This window comes from Chiroxiphia lanceolata, chromosome 3 (genome assembly GCF_009829145.1).
Source record: "Chiroxiphia lanceolata isolate bChiLan1 chromosome 3, bChiLan1.pri, whole genome shotgun sequence".
Classification (NCBI taxonomy): Eukaryota; Metazoa; Chordata; class Aves; order Passeriformes; family Pipridae; genus Chiroxiphia; species Chiroxiphia lanceolata.
Window position 1 is genome coordinate 61,889,975 of NC_045639.1, and position 24,471 is coordinate 61,914,445.

General features: G+C 37.3%; 1 protein-coding gene across 15 annotated transcripts in view; it reads left to right on the plus strand.

The window, feature by feature from the left end:
- Nucleotides 1-24,471, plus strand: part of PTPRK (protein tyrosine phosphatase receptor type K) — a 391,962-nt gene that overhangs the window by 217,955 nt on the left and 149,536 nt on the right. For all 15 annotated transcript variants that reach the window (XM_032681705.1, XM_032681692.1, XM_032681696.1 and 12 more), the window contains exon 7: nucleotides 7,978-8,271. In XM_032681705.1, the coding sequence (XP_032537596.1) occupies nucleotides 7,978-8,271 (294 nt within the window). The remainder of the gene's footprint in view (nucleotides 1-7,977; nucleotides 8,272-24,471) is intronic.

The window sequence follows — 24,471 nt, forward strand, 5'->3', positions numbered from 1 at the left end:
AGACAACTAACTCTAGTAATTAAAGTGTAACATTTTGTAGATATTGTGTCTCAACCTCATGACTGGCAACTAGTGCCAGATACTGTGCAATTGTGATAAATTCTATTTTAAAGTCACAGAAATAATGTTTCTGGAATCACAGAAAGTAAGTTTGCATAAGCATTATTAAAATGAAAAAAAAAAAAAGAGCTGGAGAAAAATCTTTGTGGCAGAATACTAGATCACAAGCTGCTCAAGGTTCTCCTTGCAGCCACCGTCACTTATGGTCATAGGACAGCAGCTAAGTTTGAATTAGCTTTTAAATGTTTTTTGTTTTGGTTTGGGTTTTTTGTTTTGTTTTGCTTTGTTTTTTAAATATAGAGGCAGCTTGTGGCTATATGGAACACTTAACTCTAAAAACCTACCAATTTCTACATAAAATTATTACATAGTGTAATATGTCTAGGTCATTTATTTGCTGATAAAGTTTTTGCTGCCTTCTCTTCAGTATACTTTTGGAAGGAGGTGTTGTTAACTTGCATGAGCTGCAGGAACCTACCATAAATGCTTTCGCCAAGTTATCTTTAGAAGACGAAGATGGGAGCAATAGAAACTTTTCTATCAGGAAAAAATTACCAAGGTAGAAAAATAAAGCACCTGTTAAAATGAGTTCAACTTGATGAGCAGAGAGACATTTTTCACCACTGGGTAAAAAAACCCTGAAACAAATAAATATATTGCAAAAATTGTAAATGAGTTTATGAACTTATAGAGAAGCCAAGCAATGGCTTTGGAAAATATTAATTAAATGGTCAAGGCTTGTGAGAACTCTAAAGGGCTTGCAGCTGGTGGGGTTTTTATTGTATGAATCTATAACCAGCATTTGGTTTTGGAGTAGTGGACGTGATTCTAAAACTCCTCTCAGGTCTTTGTGAGTTGAATGTTACAGCTGGTTTAAGGAAGCATGCCCTCCTCCAGCCTCTGCAACATGCACTGCCTGCAGTCAAGCTCATCCTGATGAAACCTGGTTTTGACTGCTGCTGTGCCTCACACCAATGTGCCCACCAAAGTGGGAACAGGACCAAGCATGGCTCAGGTCATGGAGGCTGATGCCCAGCTGGTGGTCCGTAATTGGTACAATCTACCCAACTGAGGGGGTAGGAAGTTAGTGGACAAAAGTGTAACCTCTGAGGAAAAAAAAAACCTGAGAGCAGGCTGCAAACAGCAGAGGCTGTTGTAGCAGCTGCTTCTTGTGCCAGCCCCTCCCTTTTCCATGTGCAACGCTACAGCAGTAGAAGACTTGCTTATGCACCCCCTCCTTTATTCTGATGTTTTTCAGATGCATCACATCTTTTGGGCAGGAGTAATTTATGTAGCTGATGTAGAGTATGTCTGACTGGGAATAAGCTTTACACTTGCTTGTGTCCTTTGCCACAAGAATAAGGTGGGCTGCTCAGGTGGGAAAGTCAAGTACCACTACATGGTGTGCAAGCAAGAATCCTGTGAGCTAAGTCCCTAATAACAGCATTTCTCACTTAAAGCTGCGTGTGTGTCTGCAGCTTTGAATTCGGTAGTTAGTATTGTCCTGATGTAATTTGGTTTATTGAACTTCCGACTTGATTGGTCGTTGGAAGGTCTTGGAGCAATGTAGATCTAGAGGTGTGTTTTTAATAATGTGGAAAAAGAAAATATGCTGCTTTTTTGTTGGTTGTTTGTTTGCTGGATCTGTTTTTATTTTGATTTCCTTCTTTTCAGAAGCCGAGTACAGTGCTCAATTCCCATTATTAAACTGTGTGTTGGGCAATCTATTTAATGCGTAGTCTGTTGGGCTTTTTTTATTTGTCTTCCATGTGTTATACAGGAAAACCATTAAGGACCAAACAACTCACTGGAGATGGCATTTATAGGGTGACAGATTGAGCCGTGAGTGTAGTCTGTCATGCACAGAGAAAGAAAATTTGAGTTCTTGTTGGAAATTTAAAAAAAAAAAATGCAGAGAAATTCTGTGACTTTAAGGTTCATAATATCTCTGCTGTTCATCAGATCTGTGCTTTCATGTTGGGATCCCTCAGTCCTCTGCATTAGCCTGTGTTTTAACTGAGTAGAATAATTTCTCATCAGGCAAGCACTGCTTTCTGTAATACTTTTCCATTTACCTGGCAAAGTCCCCTGTTTGTGTTAATACAGCTGTTATTGGTGCTGAGGAGTGGCAGGTCTTGTCAGGTTGCTGTCAGCATAGAAGATAGTCAGGTGTCCTTTCAAGCAAGCCAAGTCCAAAATAAACCTGTTTGTCTTAAATTCTTCCTAAAAATTTTGAAGAGTTGAATAGGTATTTCTAGTCTATATTAAAGATATGCCACGTGTGGAATGATTTTTTCCAAAAATTAAAAACCTCATTGTTTGTGCTAAAAGCCTCCATGGTTTGTTTTTATCTTCAAACTTTCCATAGCTCATTTTGTTACCACCTTCACAATCACATAATTTCTTTCAGTTGTATTTCTTTGGAGCCTTACATATTAGAATAATCTTCTATTTTTTCCCTCCAAAATGTAATTTATAAGAAGACATGCAGCTTCGATGGACAACACTCAGACAGAGAATGCAGAATTTCCTACAGTATTACCAGTTATTGATCTTCAGTTACTATTTGCATTGGTACATTTGTGGCTTAATACTGTATTTAAATTTAAGCTTTCAGTCACTGCTTCTTGCTAATTCCTTTTTTCCATTGTATTAACCAGCTTTTAAGACCAAGAATTTTGTTTTCCTGGTAGTACTTGTCTGCCGTAATTCTTTCTGCTAAACCTCATACATTTTCTCCAAGTCTTAAACAAATATTTCTACTTCTTCAGGTTTTCAATATTTTTTAGAAGGTATGAATCCCTAAAGCAGTATGTAACCTTCCAGTACAGGAAGAGTACTGATGCAGTGTAGGTGTTGCAAGGGATTAGCAGCCTGCTTCCCCATGCTCTTCAGGCCCTGTGACATGGGTCTTCTGATACAACTTTGCCACAACATCTCGATGTGCAATCTGGAGCCCAGTGCAGAGGTACCAGCACACTTCTGCACAGTCCAGTTCCTGGCCAGCAGGGACTTTCCCCTTACTCTACATGCCTTGGGTGTCTCAGACTGCATTGCCTAGGGCCTCTGGTCCCTGGGGCCTTCGCATGGCAAAGGTTGTGCTCCAATTATACATAGCCAGTGTGGGTCAGGCACTGAACCTCAGCTGAACTCTACTAGAAACCCAGAGTACTTGTAAGAAATATGCAGATGTACTTAACCAGTTTTGCAAGAAATTTCCCTAGAAGAGGGAGTTTAGGTGAGAGCTGAGTGAGTCTTGAGTCGTTTGTGGAGGCATCTCTGCTATGCTCCCTGGAACATCCAGTATTAGCTGTATTTATTTGGCCTTATTTGTTTGTTTCTTTGAATTATGACAAATTTTAAAAGAAATTTGTATTCTTTTGGTTGACCTGCTTTCTTGATAGTTTGTGGTGTAGTTAAGACACATCGATTTTAATTTCTTGAGAGGTGAGGCTGATGTTGGGCTTCTTTTAATAAATGAGTGCTTTGTTATACTTGTAAAAATTAAGCTTATTATGATTACCCCTGCTGTATGTACCACATAACCCTGTAACTTAATGCTTACCAGCATACCAACTGTATAGCTTGGTGTGAAGCATTTCACAGAGAAGGCTGAACATGCTGACACCAGAGGGAAGACACACCGTGCGCATGAGCGGAGGGAACTTGCAGGCTGTTAATGCACAGCAATAATGTGTGGAGGTACTGTACAAGGCATGCATGGGTCAGAGAGTGGCAAGGATGAAGGCATGCACCCATTCTATGTGTTTGAGCTGTGTGGTGACCCACCTCCCCAGTCCCTTCTGCTGTGAGCAGGACAACAGTCTCCTGTGACTCCTGGTACGTGTTATGCGCAGCAAAACATGACTCTTGTAAGTAAATAAGATTTTATCAGGTATGCATCCAGTATCAGCTTTTCCTCCAAAGTGGAAAACCTTGTAGGATTCTGGTTTAGTTTTATTTTTATTTTCTGCCTCGAACTGATCATTAACAGTATGTGATTACCATAGTAATGAAACTACCTTTCTTTATTTTAAACTTAGGAAGTATTTAATGCTTGAGGGCAGTGTAGTAGGACTATCATCACCCAGGCTAAGTAAATAGTATTAAGCCACATAGTATGCGTATGTTACTTGAAAATATAGGAAGTTTTATGCATATTAGTTATTGTGCTAATAACACTAGGAGCCTTTTCTGGTTGATTTTTTTAAGTCTATGAATGTGTAATTATTTTTATACAATATTTAATAATAAAAATATGACACAACTACTTAATCATAGGAATACTTATAGCTGAGGTTGATGCTGCATGCTTATTCTAGTCATAGGTGCCTAAATATCACAGTACATTTAATATACAATGTCATATACATACTGATGTGAGCATAATGCACTGCTAGTAGCTCAGCAGAATAGAAACTTTGTACTGATGAAATGTCAGTCTTAATTTTTTATTACCTTAGCTGTGGGCATTTTATGTCAAAACCAGATCTGACCAAATACTGAAACATGCTATGCAATGAAAATGCTTTCATTTATTTAATGTCTTGCAAATGTACAAGTGGTATTTTCCCATAGTCTTTCAGAAATGTTAGTGGCTATGAAAACTGGAAGAGGTTTCATCAGATTTAACACCTTCAGGGACTGGCTAAAAATATAGTCAGAAAATGAATCAGTAATTAAACTAGTTATATTAGAAAAGGAATCTTAAATTTTGTACTAAGCAAAGGGAGAAATGAAACTCACCATGCAGGGTCTTTGTTCAAATGTTTAGTGTATCTTAAATACCTATTGAAATTGTGGTTCTACTGAAGAGCTAAACCATCCATGGGTTGAAATATTTTTTCATAAAATATTGTTTAGAACTTTATGGCTCTTCATAGAGTTTCATGGCTGAAAAAAGGGGAACTGAGCTCAAGGAAAATTGCTTGCAAGGAATACTGTGTACCTTAACCACATCTGCTCATAATAATTGAGGGAAATGTGGGGGTTTTTTGGTAGAAATAAACAGTACAGTTCTCCAGTTTAGTTGAAGTGATCAGGGCATTGTGAGGGTGGAGGGAGGTCACCGTGCTGCCTCACCTGGCTTTGGGTCTGGGTGGCTGGAAGCCACAAAATGCATCTGAGTAGGGCCCATCTGCCTGTGGAGTGCCTCGGCAGGGCCAGGCAGGAGAGTGGCTGTTGTGGTGGGCACCTTGTGAGCCTCAGCTTCCTGTAATGCTACCACTGAGCCAGGCTCTGAACATCTAAGCCAACACCTGTCTTGGCTGAAGCTGAGTTTTTGTGTTGTTTGTAAGCCAGAACAAACTTCTGAGAGGATGATTTTCTTGGGCTTCCCTTTCACACATCTCCTTTTATTTTTCATGCCTCATATAAGAGGTTTTTAATTTTTGGCAGACTGTCTTCTCAGGGTATTCTGAAACTGTATTACTTACTACAGGTGGACCCAGATTACTGAGGTAAAAAGCCAGAAGCATAAAATTACTTGAAAGTTGTAAACTGTGTTTTAAAACCCACTGAAAGAAGGGTGTGGTTGATGCGTGTGATATTTGCTATGGGAATGGCAACCAAAACATTATTAATGGCTTTGTTCTGTCTTTTTAGTTATCAATGGTGATTTTTAAACCATTAAACGTTCAGGTTGCTGTATATACAAAAAGAAATTGTGTGATTTCAAATTATAATTGGAGATGTGGTTGTAGAATAACAAATGAGAATAATTAATAGAAAGGTAATTGGGTAACATAAGAAAAGTTTATCCTGGTATATTGGAATTGCATGCTTCAGTTGATACTTAGTGTACTTTTGGGATTTCTGGTTGCACCTCACCTCTGGTTCTGATAGTATATTGTATTATGAAGAATATTAATAATGTTGCAGAACAATTACTGGTTCATTTGCTAACTGATTAAAATTCATGCATAATTTATTTGAACTGGAAGAGACTTTATAAATAAGTCTCCTTGGCCTCAAGAGCTTAAAAACAAAATGTGTATGCTAATATAAGAATGTGCTTTACTTCTTAACATAAAAACTTAATAGGCAATGGTATATTAGTCTCATTAATGTGAGGTTTTATTTGTGATAATTGTGCTCTTAATCAAAGTGTATACTTCTAAACATAGCCATATGTTTTAGAAGTTTTATAACTTGGAGTCGGTAATGCATCATGCTCATCAACGATTATGGTTTTTTTCTGTAATATATACTGACCTTAGAATACATTAGTTTGACATTTAATATATTAGTTCCACAGCAAATAAACCACCCTCATTAAGCCCAGCTGCATTTCTGAGCTTTGATGCAGGTAGGGATCTAAATAAGTTCATATGCACATTTCTTGCCAAAACAAGATAAAATGTTAATAATTAATTGAGATATTTTCTACAGCTTTGTATATCCCAAAGCATAAATGGAAACACCTTGGAGCATTCACCTTTTTAGTCCAGGAGGAGAAAATCAGCTCCCATTACAGCCACTATGGTATGACCACAGATTCCTTGGTCTCCAAACGGAGTGTTTTGGGACGCAGCTAATTTAGAAAAAAGTCTGCAAGAAATCCTTTTTGCCAAAATGTGGGAAACTTGGTTGCTTATACAGCAAATATAAATATACTGTTTGGAGCAAGCTCTGGCATCTGGAAGGAAACTTTACTGTTGGATATAGAGAATAAGGCAGAACCAGAGAGTCATTAGCCGAACTTCACCATGCAGTGCAGATGGGATGTCAAAGGAGGTTCACCACCCCGCACCATGAACTCTGTCATTGACACTGATGGGATCATTCCTAGGAGGCAGAATATGTACAATTCTTCTGTGTCTCAACTTCTGTTGTGGAGAGGGTGAGGGGAATGGTGATGAGAAGGGTTCCCCTCTAAGGAAATCTTATGGTCTGGGGCTAAATGTTATTTTTAGTGTACTGGCCATGAGATCCCCTCTAACTGCTCAGAGATGCTGCATTGTTAGTTCTGCATCACTGCTGTGTGAAACCCCTGTGTGCACTGAATTTAGCATTGTTGCCTAATTAACTGAAACAAATTAGTTGAAATATGAGCCATCTGGAATGAAAATGAACCTTCCATGTTTATCGGTGGATTCATTTTATTAGAAAAGTACATGTTGCTTGTGATTTGTTTCTTAAAAAAAAAAATCATGCTGAGGCAGTGTTTCTCTGTTAGCATTTATCAGAGTAGGGGGGATCACTCCTTCCTGTTTGGTTACTTTTTTCACTTTGCAGCTGCATTGAAATATTTAGGCAAGCAGAAGCTGATGAGAACAGGGAAAGACAAAAGGCAGCACATATTGTTTTAATTTCAAAATCAGTAGTAAGTTACTGAAGACTCAAGTTGTTGCCATATGTCTTTATTTTGTCATTCTCCTGGCATTTTTGCTCAGATCTGAGTATTCTGAATGCCTGTAATAGGTATCTGTATCTTTTACCCTAACTGCATCTGGTGGGTTTCAAGTTAACTGCAGTGATACTAGTTTTTAAGAATATTCTGTGCAGGGTTAGTGTATCACCTATTGCAGCTCTTTCTAAAAGGAAAGTACAAATGTAGTTTCAGTCAATAAAAGAAAATCTCGAGTTACTGCCATAGTAAATTATATAAATGAGCATTTTTTTTCAGAGAGAAATGTTAAGAAGCAGCAACATATAAATCAGATAGGATTTTGTGGTCCCTAGCTGAGATTTTTAAATGGAAAAAATAGCATTAAGCAGATGCCAGCGGTGTACCACTCACTTCCATCAGCTGAAATTCTTCTCAGCACTTCTCCTTTGATGTTGGTTTGAATATGCTTTTGAGTTTTGGAATCTTTGCTGGCCAAAATCTGACGACTTTCTATGTAAAGAGTCCTCCTCTTTGTGGGTTTTCCAGCTTTTGTTTTATCACTGGCTTATTTTTTGTCTCCCCTGCAGAGCCACCTCGGCCAATAGCACCCCCGCAGCTGCTGGGCGTTGGGCCTACATACTTGCTCATTCAGTTGAATGCCAACTCCATCATCGGGGACGGACCCATTATCCTGAAAGAAGTGGAATACCGAATGACGTCTGGGACTTGGACCGAAACCCATGCTGTCAATGCACCAACATACAAGCTCTGGCACCTGGACCCTGACACTGAATATGAGATTCGAGTCCTGCTCACCAGACCAGGGGAAGGTGGGACTGGGCAGCCAGGACCACCGCTCATCACCAGGACCAAATGTGCTGGTGAGTGCTGCTTTGAAAAAATGAACAAAACCTCAAAACTGTCTATTAATTGGTTTAATCCATTGGCAGGCTTGTTGGCTTCAATTAATTTGTAGCAGAACTTAAGGATTCCCTTCACACCCACAGGATCTCCAAGTTTCTGGGCCAATAAGGATTAGCTGCTTTGCTCAGTCATTGTCTAGGTTGCTGTTTGCTAACCCTGGGGGGGTAAGTTAGGAGATGGGACTTTAGAAATCTAAGAAAGCATTTTCCTTCTCCTCGTGCAAGGAAGGAGATCTCGTGATTTCTGGAAAGTACAGACCACCTTGTTTTTTCACCTTTATATTTTCACTTACATTTTAAATAAACTTACATATAAGGGAACTTGCATGGTAAAAAAAAGATATGTTTAAGAAATAAAATTGTATTAAAAAATGTAATGTACTTCTGCATAATTTGTCTTTTCCCAAGCAGTTACAAATGGCCTGCCAGAATCTCTAAGAACTAGAATACAAATACTAAAATCTCTAGTCATGACCACTCCCAAAGGAAGTGGTCACAGCTCTCAGGCACATGGTATGATTCTTGGGGCTGTCCTGTGCATGGCTGGGGGTTGGACTGAATGATTCTTGTGGGTCCCTTCCAACTCAAGATATTCTATTATACTTTAAATCATAAAATACAATTGCAAATATTAATAGAGTATTTTCTCCTTTTTTGACTACCATCACCAAAATCATGTGCTCCTGAGCCCTGAAGTCTGCTTCTTGTTTCTTAGAGTGCCCTTGCGTGGCCAGCACCAAGAATATTAAGCACAGCCAGCTTGTGTTATATGCTGTTCCTTCTAAAGATACTTAAAGTTATTTTAATCTCAGCTTTCATAAGAAGAAAGATAATACCTATATCTCATAGTTGTCAGGGAGAAAAATCAGGTTTGAATCTCAGACTGGGAGACAAATAAGCATAACTTAAATTGTGGGTTTTCTTTCCCCCTAATCTCAGGACTTCTGGGGCCTGACAGTATTTTAAAGTTGCAACTATATTAGATTTAGCAAAGAGTGCGGAAAACCATGTATTCAAAATTGCATTAAAGTAATCAGAAGGAAAAGCTGCAGTTTCAGGTTTCTGTGTGTCAGGTATATGTGTGCAGATGTGAATAAGAAATATAAATGAAATAGTTTTTTCACAAGTTTGTGAGATACCTCAGTGGGACACCTCTTTCATGCATGACCACTCATTTTGTTTACCTAAGAAAGAGTGTCAGGATCTGGATTAGAAGCCAGAACTTCAGCGGACTAGGTCAATAGGCATGAAACCCAGGAAATTAGATGGTCTTTTTTGAAACTGGACATAGTACTGTCAGAAGCTAAGGCAAGCAACTGGAGACTAAACTGAAGCATCTTTTGGAGTTTGTGATCTTATTTAGAATTTAGGTTGTCTTTCTAGTGAAGTAAAAAGCTCTGTGTGTCCATCTCAGTTAAGGTGACAGTTGTTGAGATCTGAGTAAGGTTAAAGCATTGGTTAATTGCACTGAATTGGTTTAGACATTCTTCTGAAAAAGTAGGAATTGGGAAACAGCCTCTGTTTTAAAGAGGCTGAGCAGAGACTAACATATCCAAAGGTTCAGGTTCTTTTCCTAGCACTTAAAAAATGTAATTTCGTTTACCCAGGTTGTGACAGACAAAAGCTTTTTAATAGGAAAGAAAAAGAAAGGAAGTAATTATTTATGTGACATATTTTTAGAAGCCAGTTAGGGGAAACAATGTTTTGGGTGTGATTATAATTTATTTTTAGCATAATGCTCAAATATAAGGCTCCAAAATCTAGTCTGTCCTGACAACATTTTTTAATTCAATATAATCCATATGAAATGAAGCAGATAAAAAGATACTTGAGCAGAAAAATCTGAACCTGTGACAACATTAATAATAATGAAATTTCAAGCTGTTTACCTTGCAGTAAGATTGATTCTTCTTATTCTATCAAAGTGAAGGCAAATAAATGTTACTATTAGCTAGTTGCAGTTGGAAGACGGTGAGTCAGCAAGGGCTTGTGAAGACTGAAGGATTGTGCCCACCATCAGGGATGAGTCAGGGGCAGAACTGGCTTGAACAGCAGGTCACCCTTCTACCTCCTCACCTGTCTGGAAAATGAGACAGACCTTCCTTTTCTGCAGTGTTTTCACAAGGCTTCTGATAGATAACTGCAAGTCCCAATCAGTATGATTTTTTTATTTTTATATATTTTGCTTGTTAAAGGTAAACTATAAACACAAAAATTAGTCTTTTCCAAAGAGAAGATTTATAAGAAAAGGTAAAGGTAATAATGGAATAGCTCACCCTGCAGTCTCTGCTGCTGCCAGTATTGTACAAGTGACTGGCAGGTGATTTACTGTGCTATATTAGATGACATCTCTGCAGCAATATCTTCTTTCTGGAGATCCTTCAATTATTCCTAATTCTTGTTTCTGACAAGATCACTTTTTTTCCAGACAGATACTCTCTTTTCTGTCAATGTTCTTTGTCAGTTTTGTCTGTCCATTGGTTTTATACATATTAGTTCAAATTCTGAAACAAGTTATAATTGTTTATCTGCTCAGTGTCAGATGGAGTGGTGGGAAATAAATGAATTTTCAACATGAAGTTTTGACTACTCTCTATACAGATTAAAAAGCATACATTAGTGAATGTTGATCTGATGAGACTGTAAACATTAAAGTTTACATTAGGAGTAGCAGCAAAAGCAAACTCACTGAAAAAATAATCAGGATAGTTAGTATTCTGCTCTCTGTTTAATACTTAAGCAAATATTAGCATTGTTTTCAAATGAAGATTAAAATATTTTTCTCCATAATTCATTCAGTATTTATAATTTCATTTTATTTCTTAATAACATATTATTGATCAGTTGGCCTAGGCTTTGCAGGGGGTGTATCTTACTCCTTAGTGACTTGACTGATGATTGTAAGTATCTCATTGCCATACATGCACATTATTATTAGGTATTTAGATAATTTTCGCTCTTCCTCGTAGCAAAACTAGTGTCTGGTGACTCGTTTACTAAATGTTTCCGCTAATGCTAAACAAAATTGTTCTTTAATGAAGGGATAATTCTTCCAGTAGTTAAGTCCTCTGACAGCCTGTTTGTCTACCTGGCATTTCCCAGGTAATCTTTCTTGTGCTGAAGCTAAGTGAATGCATTTTCCTAGATGTGTTGTTTTATCAGTCTGCAATTAAAGATAGTGCTGAGCAATCAAATATATGAAGCCACTGAGTGTTTTGAAATGGCTGAAGTCTAAAACATGTGAAACAAAGCACTATTTTCTGACATTATCCTCCCTAGCAGCCAGGCATATGCTTTGTGTTTTCTTTTTCTAAGCACCGCTGATGATGGTACTGGGCACTGTGTTCTCGGCTGCTGATGCCAAAGGCTCCTGCCTCCCCATCAGTCCTCACGGGGCACCTGAAATTTATTTCATTATGACTACACTTCCTGCCTGGTGTCATTGCTCACGTTATTCACTTTTTAAGGATTTTAACACCAAAACAAAATGCAGAAGAGTAACACTTGAATCAGAAGTAATCCTTACGACTGTTTTCTGTGGCTTTGGAGTGTGTCATCCTTCTGAGCGTATCCTCTGAGTTGTGATTGTCTTTCCTTGGGGAGGGTGTGCGTGTAGAAAATATGTGGCAATATAAAATTGTGCACTTAGCCTACTTTTTCAACTGTAAGTTAGAAGTTATTCTGTCACATTGGCTGCTGCTTCTGAGTAACAACTCACAGCTCAGTTTTATGATTAACTGGTATTTTAGTAGCAAAGGAGGTCAATAGTTCAGCCTGTCCAGAGCTTAATATATGTATACAGTGCAGTTGCTCACTCTTATTTTACTGAAGTTCAGTGCAAGGGTGTGATTTTTCAGAAAAACATGAAGAATTGTAGAGCAATTGGAGAAAGAGTCCTTTGTATTTTCATTTTTTTCCAAATGACTTGATTTTAGTAAACCGTTGCTTGTATGATTTGGTTTTAATAACAAAATGAGTAAGGGCATTGGAGGGGGAAGCTTTATGGCTTTAGCAGGGATAGGAATGGAAAAATATATATCAATAAAATAATAATAATAATGATGATGATGATTATTATTATTATTATTATTATTATTATTATTATTTCATTGTTCAAAATCATTATCCATCACAGAGACCTGCTATTGGTAACAGTCAGCCTCAAGGTACAATAGCAGAGATGCTGGTTCAGTGATGCAACACTGGCGTATGATCACTGCAGTTGAAGTTTTGGGAACTTGTCTACTCTCTGCTGCCTTTTTCAAGCACCAAATATTTGTGTACAGTTTCCTCATATATTAATTTTGAAAACAGTGTACACAGAATGCAGAATTCTGCTGAATTCTCCTCTAGCAAACAAAAAAACCAAAACATGGGGAAACGTTTAAAAACAAAAGCAAGCTTAAGGGCTTTTGTTCATTGTCTGGGGATTTATAATAGAGGGACCACAGTGATTGAGAAAGTGACCTTGCAGGGCCATTTGGAGGACTAAAATATTGTCGTGGTTACGTAAAAATTGTAATTTATTTTGAAAATGCGTTCAGTGAAAGGGACATTGCAGTACAGAATCTGCATGTGCTGATGTGGGATTTGTGCAGTGCTACTTCAGTCGGTGTTGTTTGCCTTTTACACTTGCAGAGCGAAGGCAGAGTGTTCAGGGTATGGACCTGGATTTATGGGCTTTGTTGTGTTCTGTAAATGAGAATTTAGGATGTTGGTATGTGAGGCAATGGTCTTGTAAAATTGGATACAGTCAACATCACAGGAGAGTTCTGGAAAATATGGCGCTAAATATGCTCTTCATTTGTGTCCCCTGCAGTAGAGCATTTTCAGTTATTTAAATCTTTGAAAGCTAATAAAAATATAGAATTTTTAATTTGCAGGATGTAATTTTGAAATATTTAATTTTTTTAAAAATAGAACAGAGAGAAATATTTACCTTCACAGAAAAGCTTCAAACAGAATTTTTACTTTATTTCTCTCGAAATAGGTATTGTTTGGGATTTACCCTATAGCTTCAAGAGGAGCTTAAACACATTTTGAGCACTTAAATTCCATGTTTTTATTACTCATGTTTTTGGTTTTTTACAATTTGAACACTTTTTTAGAATAAACTAAAGATGAACAGCTTGAAACTAAATGAATACAATACCTTTAAAAATTATTTTATGTTTGTCATTCCAGAACGGCCCTCATTACACCAATATTTATAACTTGCTGTTGTTTTTACAAATGTGTTTGGCACTCGTGACTGTTTCTGGGCTTTTGGCCAGGTAGTAATTGGAAACATTAAAGATCTCACTATCAGATTCTAAATGCACCAGAGTCATGTCCCGTATAGGCTTACCACTTGGCTATGATATGGGGGAGCAGAGTAGGTAGGTATTTAAACAATGGAAAAGGTCTGGACTAAGGAACTTCATCATATTCCATTTAAGACTGAATACTAAAATTGTTATTGAGAAAGCATCCTGTAGGAGAGCTATCTGATTTGGACCATCATCTGGCACATGCAACCATACTCTGATTATTGTGCTGCTTGCCACTGCTGAGACACCCATGCCACATATAGAATCCTAATGATGCTTATTTTCAGAAGAAAGGACTGTAGTGCAGCTGACTTACCTAGCAAGAGAGCGAGCAGCCTGCCCAGCCAAATTCTTGTCAGATTGTGTAAATTAAGCATGGTATCTACTTTTCCAAAAGAGTACAATGCTGATGACTCAGTTGAATTGGCAGTAAACTGCAAGTTCATACACTGACCTCCCCTAAATTAGTTTTCAACTTTTTTTGTTTACTATGTTCAGCCTTGCTTAGTATCATTTATTTGTTACTTGCAGCTGCAAGTTCCCTCTGTGCTAACTGGAAACTTTTATCCTGCAACATTTTGAGTTCCATGTTATACAATGAGATGTGGGTTTTCTGAATTCTCTCCTTCTTCATTTTTGGGATAAACTTTGTTCATGGCTAGTTTTATATAGTATAGTATCGTATTCATCAGTGAATCACACTTATGCTCTTCACTTGGAGTTAGGATAGCAGGGTGGTGGGCTCATCTAGCATGGCTACCCACGTTTCAAAGCCTCTGTTGTGTGCAGTGATCTCTTCCTTTACCTTCTTTCTGAGTTCTCTACCAGTGGGCAGTGGAGGATGAGTTATCTACAGTAAGATATGGTTATGGTCATTGGCACTTGACATGCTGGTCAGTAAAGGCGTCAGTTCAGTCACCAAGTTGAGGGAAGTACTTCAGTTAAAGTTACTGACTCTCTTGGTGAAGGGCACTAGGTCAGGATACCACTTCACTGCATAATAGAGGTGGGGGGAAGAAAAGGAGCAGCTGCCAACACCACGCAGAGCTTCCCTGTCTGTCAAGCAATTGCTCCATCTCCTGTCTCATCTTGGTTTGTTTGGCATCTTTTCCTAGAGCAGAGCATGCCATAGCACTGAGACCGTTGTGATTTATCCGAAGTGCATGTAACTAGTCAATAGATCACACTTCCGAGAGGAGCACTGTCTGTGGCAAGAAAATGTATTGCAGTACATTAATCCACAATGCCCATTCTAGCTGTAAAAGAATGGATGTGGGCAATAATTCATATTGCAGCACTTGAAAGTGCTATGAGTGCACCTGGGCCAGATAACTCACAGCCTGATTATAGCCTCTTCAGAGGAAATTCACAGTTTTTTGGTCTGCATTTGCTTCCAAAAAACATGACTGCAGGTTGAGATAATATTTCCCTTTCAGAAGACTGGAACTCTTTTTTTGAGCTATGACTTTTATTTTTAATTTCAGCTGAAATAAATAATTTTTTTTAATATGATTCGTTAGTGTGTTTGATACTTTAATTTAGTTTGCTTTCCTAATTAAGGTCTCTCAACTCTTCAGGAATGCAATATTAATTTTATAGTGTTTGAGAATTGATAAGTACGTAAATAGAACAAAATTTTATAGGACTGGCTTTTATTGTATTTTCATTTATCAGTCTATGAAAAATTAATTGGAAAATTCTAGTAAGGTTTTGAGAGTTGCTCTTATCATGGCAGCAATGACATATTTTGAAAGCACAGTGATTTTTCACTGTTATTTTGGCACTATTGACAGAGTAGTGTTGGGTTAGGTAGGGAAGGCTATGAGTAGCAGGAGTGGTGATGTGGAAGGGTGGAAGAGGAAAGGAGTACCAGCAGCATGTGCTGAGGGGAGGGATATCAATGAGATTTCTCAAATGCATTCAATACTTTTTCTGTCTCCCCCATGTCTCTCTCCAAAGCCATTATATATAGAGAGATATCATGTCATTCTTCCCAAAAGCCATGGTTCTTATTGGCATAAATTCTTTGGGCTTTATTCCGCTAGATAAATCTTTATTTTTCATTTAATTCTTGTTTCCTTTTTTATTTTTTCAACTTTGTTTCATTTTAATAGTGAGCAGCATAATTCTTTTCACCTAATTTGACCCTAGACTGTATGAGGCAGAGCTGAGTGAATTTTACTCTCTTCATTTTATTTCTCAGTAAATTTTCTTGCTGGTGCTGAGAGGGGGAATGAACCAGGTGATGCTTTTGTATGGAATGATAATGAAATAGCTTCCATTATAACAAGGAGTTGAGGAGCATATTAAGCAGCAGCTGATGTCAAGTTACACCTCAGGTGATCAGTAGGTCCACAAACCTAAAATGACTTGTCAAGACTCTTAATGTTACATGGTTTTGTTTACTGTTTGCAGATAAAAATCTGGAGCAATCCTGGAAAGTTCCAGATGACTTGAAAACAGACATTAAAAATACTGACACGAAGGCTTAGGATCACCCAATTAATTAAAAGCATGTCATCTTGACTATAATTCTGAACAGAATAATAAACAGCCAATACTAGGGTTGATTAATGAAGAATTAAGGAAGTAATGTAATTAGAGACAGTCAACAGGTTTATAGAATACTCATCTTGTCAGAATAACTTGATTTTTAAAAAATTAAATTACAGATCTGGTTAATAAAGGCGATATTGTTCTTTGCTAATGCATTTAATTTGATATAAAACATTCTGATTAAGAAACCAGAATAAAATCAACTCAATGGAGAAGAACTAGCTTATATATCTAAAACCATTTTTATGGATTAATTGAATAAACATTTCTATTTGGGTCCTATCAGGAACCGTTCTGTGTAATTTGTAAAGAAAATGTAACTATGATAGAGTGGGTAAATTACAGAAGATTGTGAAACTAGTAGAAGAAAAGTCACTGAATAAAGAATTGAGTTACTAATTTACAGTGGTTTGAAATTAGTGATGCTAATCTATGTTTCAAGTAGGCCAGCTGCAGTACAATAAAAACAAAGTAGACCATCTGTACAGAGAGGGAAAAGAAACCTAAGAATCACTGACTGTTAGGGCCGTCACTTGGGCACTGGAAATAAAAGAGGTCCTCTAGTCCTTGGCTTGTAAACCAGAGCAAAATTTCCCACTTAGTATTGGAGAATGTTTTAAAGCTTTTGAAAGTACATATTTGAAATTGTTTATCAAATTGGTTCTCTGACCAAGTTCTTTATCCCTATCTCTCCAACCCCTCTTCAAATCAGTATAGCATCCTGCTCTATAGAATTAAAGGTATGATGTTGTCCAAGAGGTTGTTGTCAGGAGGATTAGGAAACCAAAATTAAAAAAAAGTATGGCAAGAAGTTAAAATCTGGAAAGAAAATCTTGTTGTTTATGTGTGATATGACCAGAATTAATTCTGGGGTAGAAATGTAGACGTGATTTAGGCAATGATTTCTTATGTGGTTGAAATTTATTTTCCTTGTTTCACATCTCCAACCCATATACAAAAGCCTTCCATTCCTTTGTATACTAGTATTTTTTCATTTCAGGTTACCTTTGAAAACTATGTCATTTTATGCATTTTGTTTTTTCAGGACATTAATTGGTGAAAGCTATTTCATTACTCTTGGAAATTACATGCTTAATTATCATTTAGATAAAATTTCAGATACTGTAATGGTACCATAAGTATACATTTTGCAGTTTATTACCTTTATTTTAGAGAGATTGTACTTAATGCAAGGGACTGTTGAAAATATATTTGACAATGTACCTTCTTTTGTCTACAAAGTGAATTCTAACAGTTAGGCTGAAATGTCAGAGCACAAGCATCCACTGGGATTATGATGTGCTATATTCACAGTTCACAACTTGTAGCATCTTAGACAATTACAAACAAACTAGTTGAATTGCACCATCTTTCCTTAAAGTAATGACCTTCAAAGGCAGCACAGAACTGTTATTCAAGAAACCTGCTTTCTACTGTGGCCTCTGATGTCATCTTTGACGAATCAGTTCACTTTGTGTCTCATTGTCATTTTGTCATTTGGAAAACAGGATTGGCTGTGCATGTTTCCCCAGAAATTTCTTCCATGTTTATTTACCTCAGGAGGTAAATAAGAGCAAGCACTTTTATTGTACTGGCTGCATTGAGATCTTGGACTTATGTGTTTGAATAGTTTCCAAAGATAAATAATAACGATTATCTTATATAATGAAGATCATATATTAGAGATGAAGTTTTTATTCATTCAGTGACAAATTTTATTACTGATGTAGTTTTTGGGGTTCTGTAGGCAGATCCTTCCCCTGAAAATAAAGAAGTACAACTGTTCTGCATTGAGCTCTTAGTGTGACCAACAGTTCTTTGTGTCTGTCTATGCAGAGTCTATTTCTGGTGTTGACTTGATATAGTAAGGGATGGCTGGGGAGTGTGGAAAGATGCAGCAATCATACTGTATAGAAATTAGTGAAGATCAATTTATTCCTGAACTTTGTGGGGGTTTTTTTGTTTTGTTTTTTTTGTTTGTTTTTTTTTTTTGGCTTAGCCCTTGTCTATTATCCTTCCAATAGCCATAATTAGGGATCATGAAAGTTGAGCATGATCATTTTTCCTGTGTCTCCCACTTTATCTCAAAGACTTCTTAGGTTACTATTACCAAGTTTTCTTTTCTTTTTTTTTTTTTTTTTAACACAACCATACCTCCTGCTTCATCCTCATCTATTCCTCTACTTCAGCCTTGAAACATAATTTAAAAGTTAAGAGCAAATGTGATTGCTTCTGTCCAAAGAATGAGACAAATAATAATATGTTGTAGAAATTACTCACATTGGGTAATATGCTTTTAAGTTTGCAGTTCATATGGTGATGAATATAGTATAAGAACCTATACAGAAAAGAAACAAGTAAAAAGTTTTCTAGATGTGACATATCTTGCCTAGCAGTAACAGGAAAAGATGGTGGATGCATACTTGAATCACAAGTTGAGATGGTAGACATTTTTCATTGTCACTTTACTAATGTGCTTATTCAGAGCCTATTCCCATAGTTTATACAATGAGAAAAAATATATACAACAATATTGTGTAGAAATCAATAAACCATGATGTTTATACCTTACTGTGAATTATTTAGTCCTGAATTTACAAGTTGTCACGTGCCTTAAATAAAGTCAGTTCACAAATTTAAGGTTTTTTTCTCCTGTGTTAATTTGATCTGGTCCCACTGTGGGGAAAAAGTACTATCACTCTTCAATATTGCTTTCACAAATCAACTTACTGTCTCTGTGTTTAAGAAAGGATTTGGAAGTTTAAGGTGGGAATTCTGAGTCTGTGATGACTGTCAGTGATTTAAAGATCTCTTGGAAATAGATATCCCATGTGGTGCAGGTTCTGTGGAAGCCGTACTCTTTCAGTGGACTCTGAAAGTTTGCCTTGTGGACAGACTCAAATTAGAAAATGTCAGATGCTTCTGTTATGTGCTTTATTGTCCTAAAACTAATCTCTTGGACACTTTACATATTCTCTCTGTAGACACATGTGCCAATGTGTGCTTTTCTACCTTTGAAGAGCAGCCAGTGGTTCTGTGTAAGGCTGTTGGGTATGATGAGCAGGCTTCTTTTCTCCTGTTTAGACCATAACGCAGACCAGGAAACAAATGTGTAGCAATTGTAGTAAAGAACAACTGCAAAATAACTTGTAGTACGTACAATCTGGTTTTTTCAGCCTTGGATTGCAAAAAAATCTACCTTTAAATATCCTACTGTTACTCTCACCAGTCTTTCTGTGTTTCATGCTATGCCTTACTCCATCTAATGTGGACTTGTAGAATGGGTTAAATATAGCACTGACAGCTCAGGAAGAAACTGTTTTGATTCTGGTGCTGAAGTTCTGTTTTTTGTATCGGGGTTTGCTGAGTTGTTTTCTGCACAGAACAGTTGCTGGTGAGAGAAAATGGGGTACTCAAAGCACTGCAACTTCTGTCTTAGAAGTTCCTCTCAGTTAATATGAAAGTCATTGTATATGCTTTTTTTTGTCGTTGTTTGAAATTCTAATAATTGAATCCATCTCTTTGAATTTAGTCATTTTAGGAGTAGTCTCACTTTTGGCGAACAAGAACAGAAAGGAGGACATGGGCCTGGGCTGCTGCAGAGGAAGATGCCTTGACAGTGGGGGAGTCTGAGCATCCTTACAGACAGGCAGCATTCAGAAGCAGAGCTCTAACACAGTGCCCAGCCTTTAATATTTTAATTTCTGCAAGTGAAGTGTGACTTTTCATCCTTGGTAAAGTGAGTGTCTGGCTATTTAGCAAGGGACAAAGCATAATGCCATCATTGGAGAGATGTAGTGTCAACTTGGACAGGTGATATTTAAGGAGCCTGAAGAGAGAAATGACCTGGCAGCGTAACAAGACATATCACAAGTGACTGTCTCAGAAAGAATGAGAACAAGACAGACAATTTCCATTACTTCTCAGTGTTAAGGTACCAGCATTATCCCCTAAACAACCACACGCTCCAAGCAATAATCATGCACTGTCTTCTTCTGTGCTAATATGAAAGTGGAATTCAATCTCTTTGACACATATTGCTTCAACTCCTGTCTTGTCAAGTTGTTTCTCTGCTGGAGCTCAGCTGATATACAGTGAGTGGGCTTTGTACACTGACTGAAATGGGGAAATAGTTATCCAGATTCCCTTGATGCTGGCTGCAGAGGTGCCTAGAATATGCTCGAAGAGAGGCTTTTTTTTCTGGTAGACCGGAAGTTGTTACCAGTTAGGAAAACAGTGAAACCACAAGCAGCTCTTCAAACTCCATTTTTGGAGTCCCTTTTTCCGGTCTGATCCAAGTAGCCTGTTAGCTGTGTACTAATTCCCATAATAGCTTGGAGAGAGGCAATTGCTCTTTTTCCACTGTCTTCCTAGCAGTGTATGGTGTGTGTGCACATGTTGGGTTTTATGGCAGGATTTTGTGCTTCCTTTTTTTTTTTTTAGTAGCAAATAGAGAGGCTCGACATCTTTTGTATTACATACTACCTGTCAATGACAATATCTACCATCATTTGCAAGACAAATTTGTTAAAGGGTCGGGATAATTGGATTTTTTTTTTAGATTTACAGAGGATACTTTTTCTACAGTGTAACTTCAACAGCACAGAAAACTGATAAACTACCCTAGCATGTGCTTGATCAAATGGTAGGTTGTGAAACTCATATTACAACAAACATGAGTAGCTTACAGGCCAGGCAAACCTTTCAGGATGTTCCCTGATGAATGCCTAGTAGACCATGTGCTTCTATGTACAAAATGTCTGTGACACCTCATGCAGCAAGACACCAATGCTGCTGCACTTACTTTTTCCTAAAATTGTCAGTAAAGTGTATTCTTTGATATGCCTTTTCTGACCTAGTTTGATTATCTCCTTGTATACAAGGAATACAGGATAAATATAGTTGTATTTATTGCTTTTTTTAGCCTGTGCCACCTGCATTAGTTGACATTATATTTTTATATATAGATTTTTCCATCTTGCCTTAAGGAAAATATTATCATAATGCATATGCATAGTGAAATTGAATTAAGGTTGTTACTGATATCTCAAAGGTGGCATTTCTCAACTTTTAAATACTTTATTTTGCTCTTTTACTGTAATATAGCTTTTGTGCATATAATTTGCTATAAACTACAATAGACAAGAATATCCTTCAAATTCTTTCACTTAAAAGTTTCTGCTGGCTGTTAGAGAAAAAGAAAATTAATAAAAAATGTGTTTTGACATTTAAAAGAGAATTATTTCCCTTAAATTTCATAAAAGATGCAAACACCTAAATTGTTTGAGTTTGCACATTTTAGAGCATTGCTATGACATTTCTTAGTGAAGTTAAAGCAGGTTTCTCTGTAGCAAGTTTCACCTTTGTTTCATAAACTAAATTCGATTAGAAGTAGCCCTCCAACTCTTGAGAAGGCTACATAGTATTGTTTGTTATCTGTATGTCTTTCACCATCCATTTAGGTCTTGGATATAAAGGCAGATATGACCAAGTTTGGTTTCCTGTGACTTATTGTCTTTGGGCTTGCACAGTCAGTTTTTTGTTGCTGTTTTTGTGGTGTTCATGGAGCATCTCTAAATCAATTTGTTTGTAGCATTCTGTGACCTCTGGATTTGTATTGGTGGTACTGCTGTGTGTGTGCCAACAGTTAACAGACTGTATCATCTGTAGCTGCTGGCCCTCAGGCCTTTTGCTTTGTCTGAAGGATCCTTCTGCTCTCTTGACAGTTACACAGGGACAGAGAAAATCCCAAAAGTGCTAAAGCCAGCATTTGCTTACCAAAGCCCATACTCCCCATCCTCTACTACGTCAGCATCAGCCGAAGTCCTTATACAAGAGGATAGCATTTCCTATTTTAAAATAAAAGTAGGAGAGAGCAATAGAGGTCTTGCAATGCACTCTGCTATTTTGGATTTTCTTAGGAATTAACTAGTTTGTAGACTTTACCATCACAATAGTTAATAATGCTCTCCTCTCCCAGCTGCGTCTAGGCCATGTAGTTCAGCTTATGTTATCTGGAAGGTGGTGGACTCTGTTTCTTCCTCCATGAGACCACTAACATTCAGAGGCAGTTCCTGGCTTCCCATGTCCTCCAGGGGAAGATAGGGTACAGCTTCCTATGGTCTTAAGGGACCAGGGGAGATGAAGGTCGTGAGACACAGATTTAGCAGTTAAGATCCAATGTGATGTAAAGCTGTGGAAGAGATCAAGGCACTGCAGGATGTGAGAACCAACCTGTCCCTTGCAAATCCATGCTGCACTTACACTGTTGTAAGTCTGGCATGCACTGCAGTAACTGAGTTGCAGGGGTAGGCAGGGGGCAGCTCATCCTTTAAGGCTGGGGTCAGGGAATAGCATAGGGCAATGAAGGGTAATATGTTTATTCATCTACCTTTTGTAGGGAAATTATTCAAGGCATAGATGGAAGAACCCACATAAACGGTTCCTGAGTGAGTCATGGTTAAATACATGCTTCAAGATCAGTCATTGTTGCTTAGCTGCTTTAAAAAGGAAAAAAAAAAAAACAAAACAGACTGATATTCTCTGTTGTGTTCAAGGACAGTAAAAGATCTAGCTTTCTTTGGACTGCAGTGTTGAATTGAAATCTTGAGGTCCCTGATTGCTTCCAGCAATTGCTTATGAATGTCTGTCACCATTCATAGGTGTTGCTGGCAGTGTTTTCTGCAAAAGTGTTTGAAAGAAATAGAGAAACCTTTGTTTTGAGATTTAAAACTGTGTATGTGCACCCAAACACATAGATGTGTTGAGATATATATCAATTGCAAGAGAAATATTCTGATAGCTTTGTTAAAAAAAAAATAAATGTTTCAGTAGGCTGAAACATTTTTTTGTAAATGATTGTAATATGTTTAATAACGAGTCAGATGGTTAGAACTATTTTCTCCTCCCCAGTGTATTACAATAGACATGAAGGGGAAAAAATCCATACCTATTGCTTTTTCTGAATTTGAAGAAATAGACGAAACGGTATGTTTCTGCCAGGTATCATTTGCAAAGAAGCAGCCACTTATTTTCAGTATATTTTTCCAAATTGTCGTCTCTGCATCATAGTCCTGTCTTGGTCTCAATTAATCATGTGAGAGGGGTACATAAATTATATCAGCCAACTGGATGTCCTCAGCAACCTGAATTCACCTTTCTATTTAGAAACTCCTGCATTGTGAGGATGGGTTATAGTGAGAGAAAGAACTACTTAATCTTAACAGTTGTGTCAAGGAATTACACTAGGAGTAGAGAGAAAATAAAAATAAAAAGCAGTATAAATTATACATAAAGGCAGTTTGGAAGTTAAAAAAAAATATGTAAGTGTCAAAAAGGTATAATTTAAGATTTGTTTTTCCAGTTAAAGATGGTGAGGGAAGGAACCTGTTATGTTTTGGGTTTTTTCCTAAAGATATTCCTAAAGTTAGAAAGAATTTTTGAGAAAACATAGAAGAATTCCTAGAGATAGAAATTATACTTGTGGCATGAATTTGAAAATGCCAGTCATTGATATTGGAGAGGCTGGATTTCCTTGTGTTATGGATGTGGTGGAGTAATTCTATTTGTCAAGATTGCTGCTGATCTTTGCTAGGGCCAAGAGTGGCTGTGCTTTTTTTCTCCCTCCAGCCCCCTCAGAGCATAATTTGCCTTTTAAGTGTTCTGCTTTTAATCTTTCCCGGAAGTATGGGTCTCTAGTTTTGTATTTCTGTCTGACATCATTGGGACTGGAGCAGTCTTTAGATCTATGGTCACAAAGCCAAACTGTTATTAAGGATACACTCAAGTATTCCATCAGTGGTAGATCTGGCGGCTTGTGAATGCTTCCTGAAAGGCACCTGCTTCTGTCTGGAGGGTAAATGGTCGAGGCAGGAAAGCAGAGTTTTTCAGTTGTTGCTATTGCAAGTAATTTCACTTTTTCAAGTACATGTTTAATGATGTTTCCCTTATGAGCAGTGTTCAGTGATCTCAAAACCAAACTCCCACTGAGGCATGGCCAATGAAACCTGACCTTGAAATGATAATGCAAGCCATGCTGAAAATTAATTGCTGGTAGTATTCTCTCTGCTGTTTGATTTTTAATGAATAAAGAGTTGCTGCAAATTTTAAAGTTTTTATAGATGGGATGCAAATTTCCTCTTTTTAATTTTTTTATTTCTGATTGATAGCTCAGTTGCTCTTGATGCAGATTATTGAAGATATCTTTTAAGAACGGTTTTGATTTTTAAAGTTCCATTATAGAATATAAAGGAAATACAATGGTTTAATGGAATTTAGAAGCTTAATTCATCAG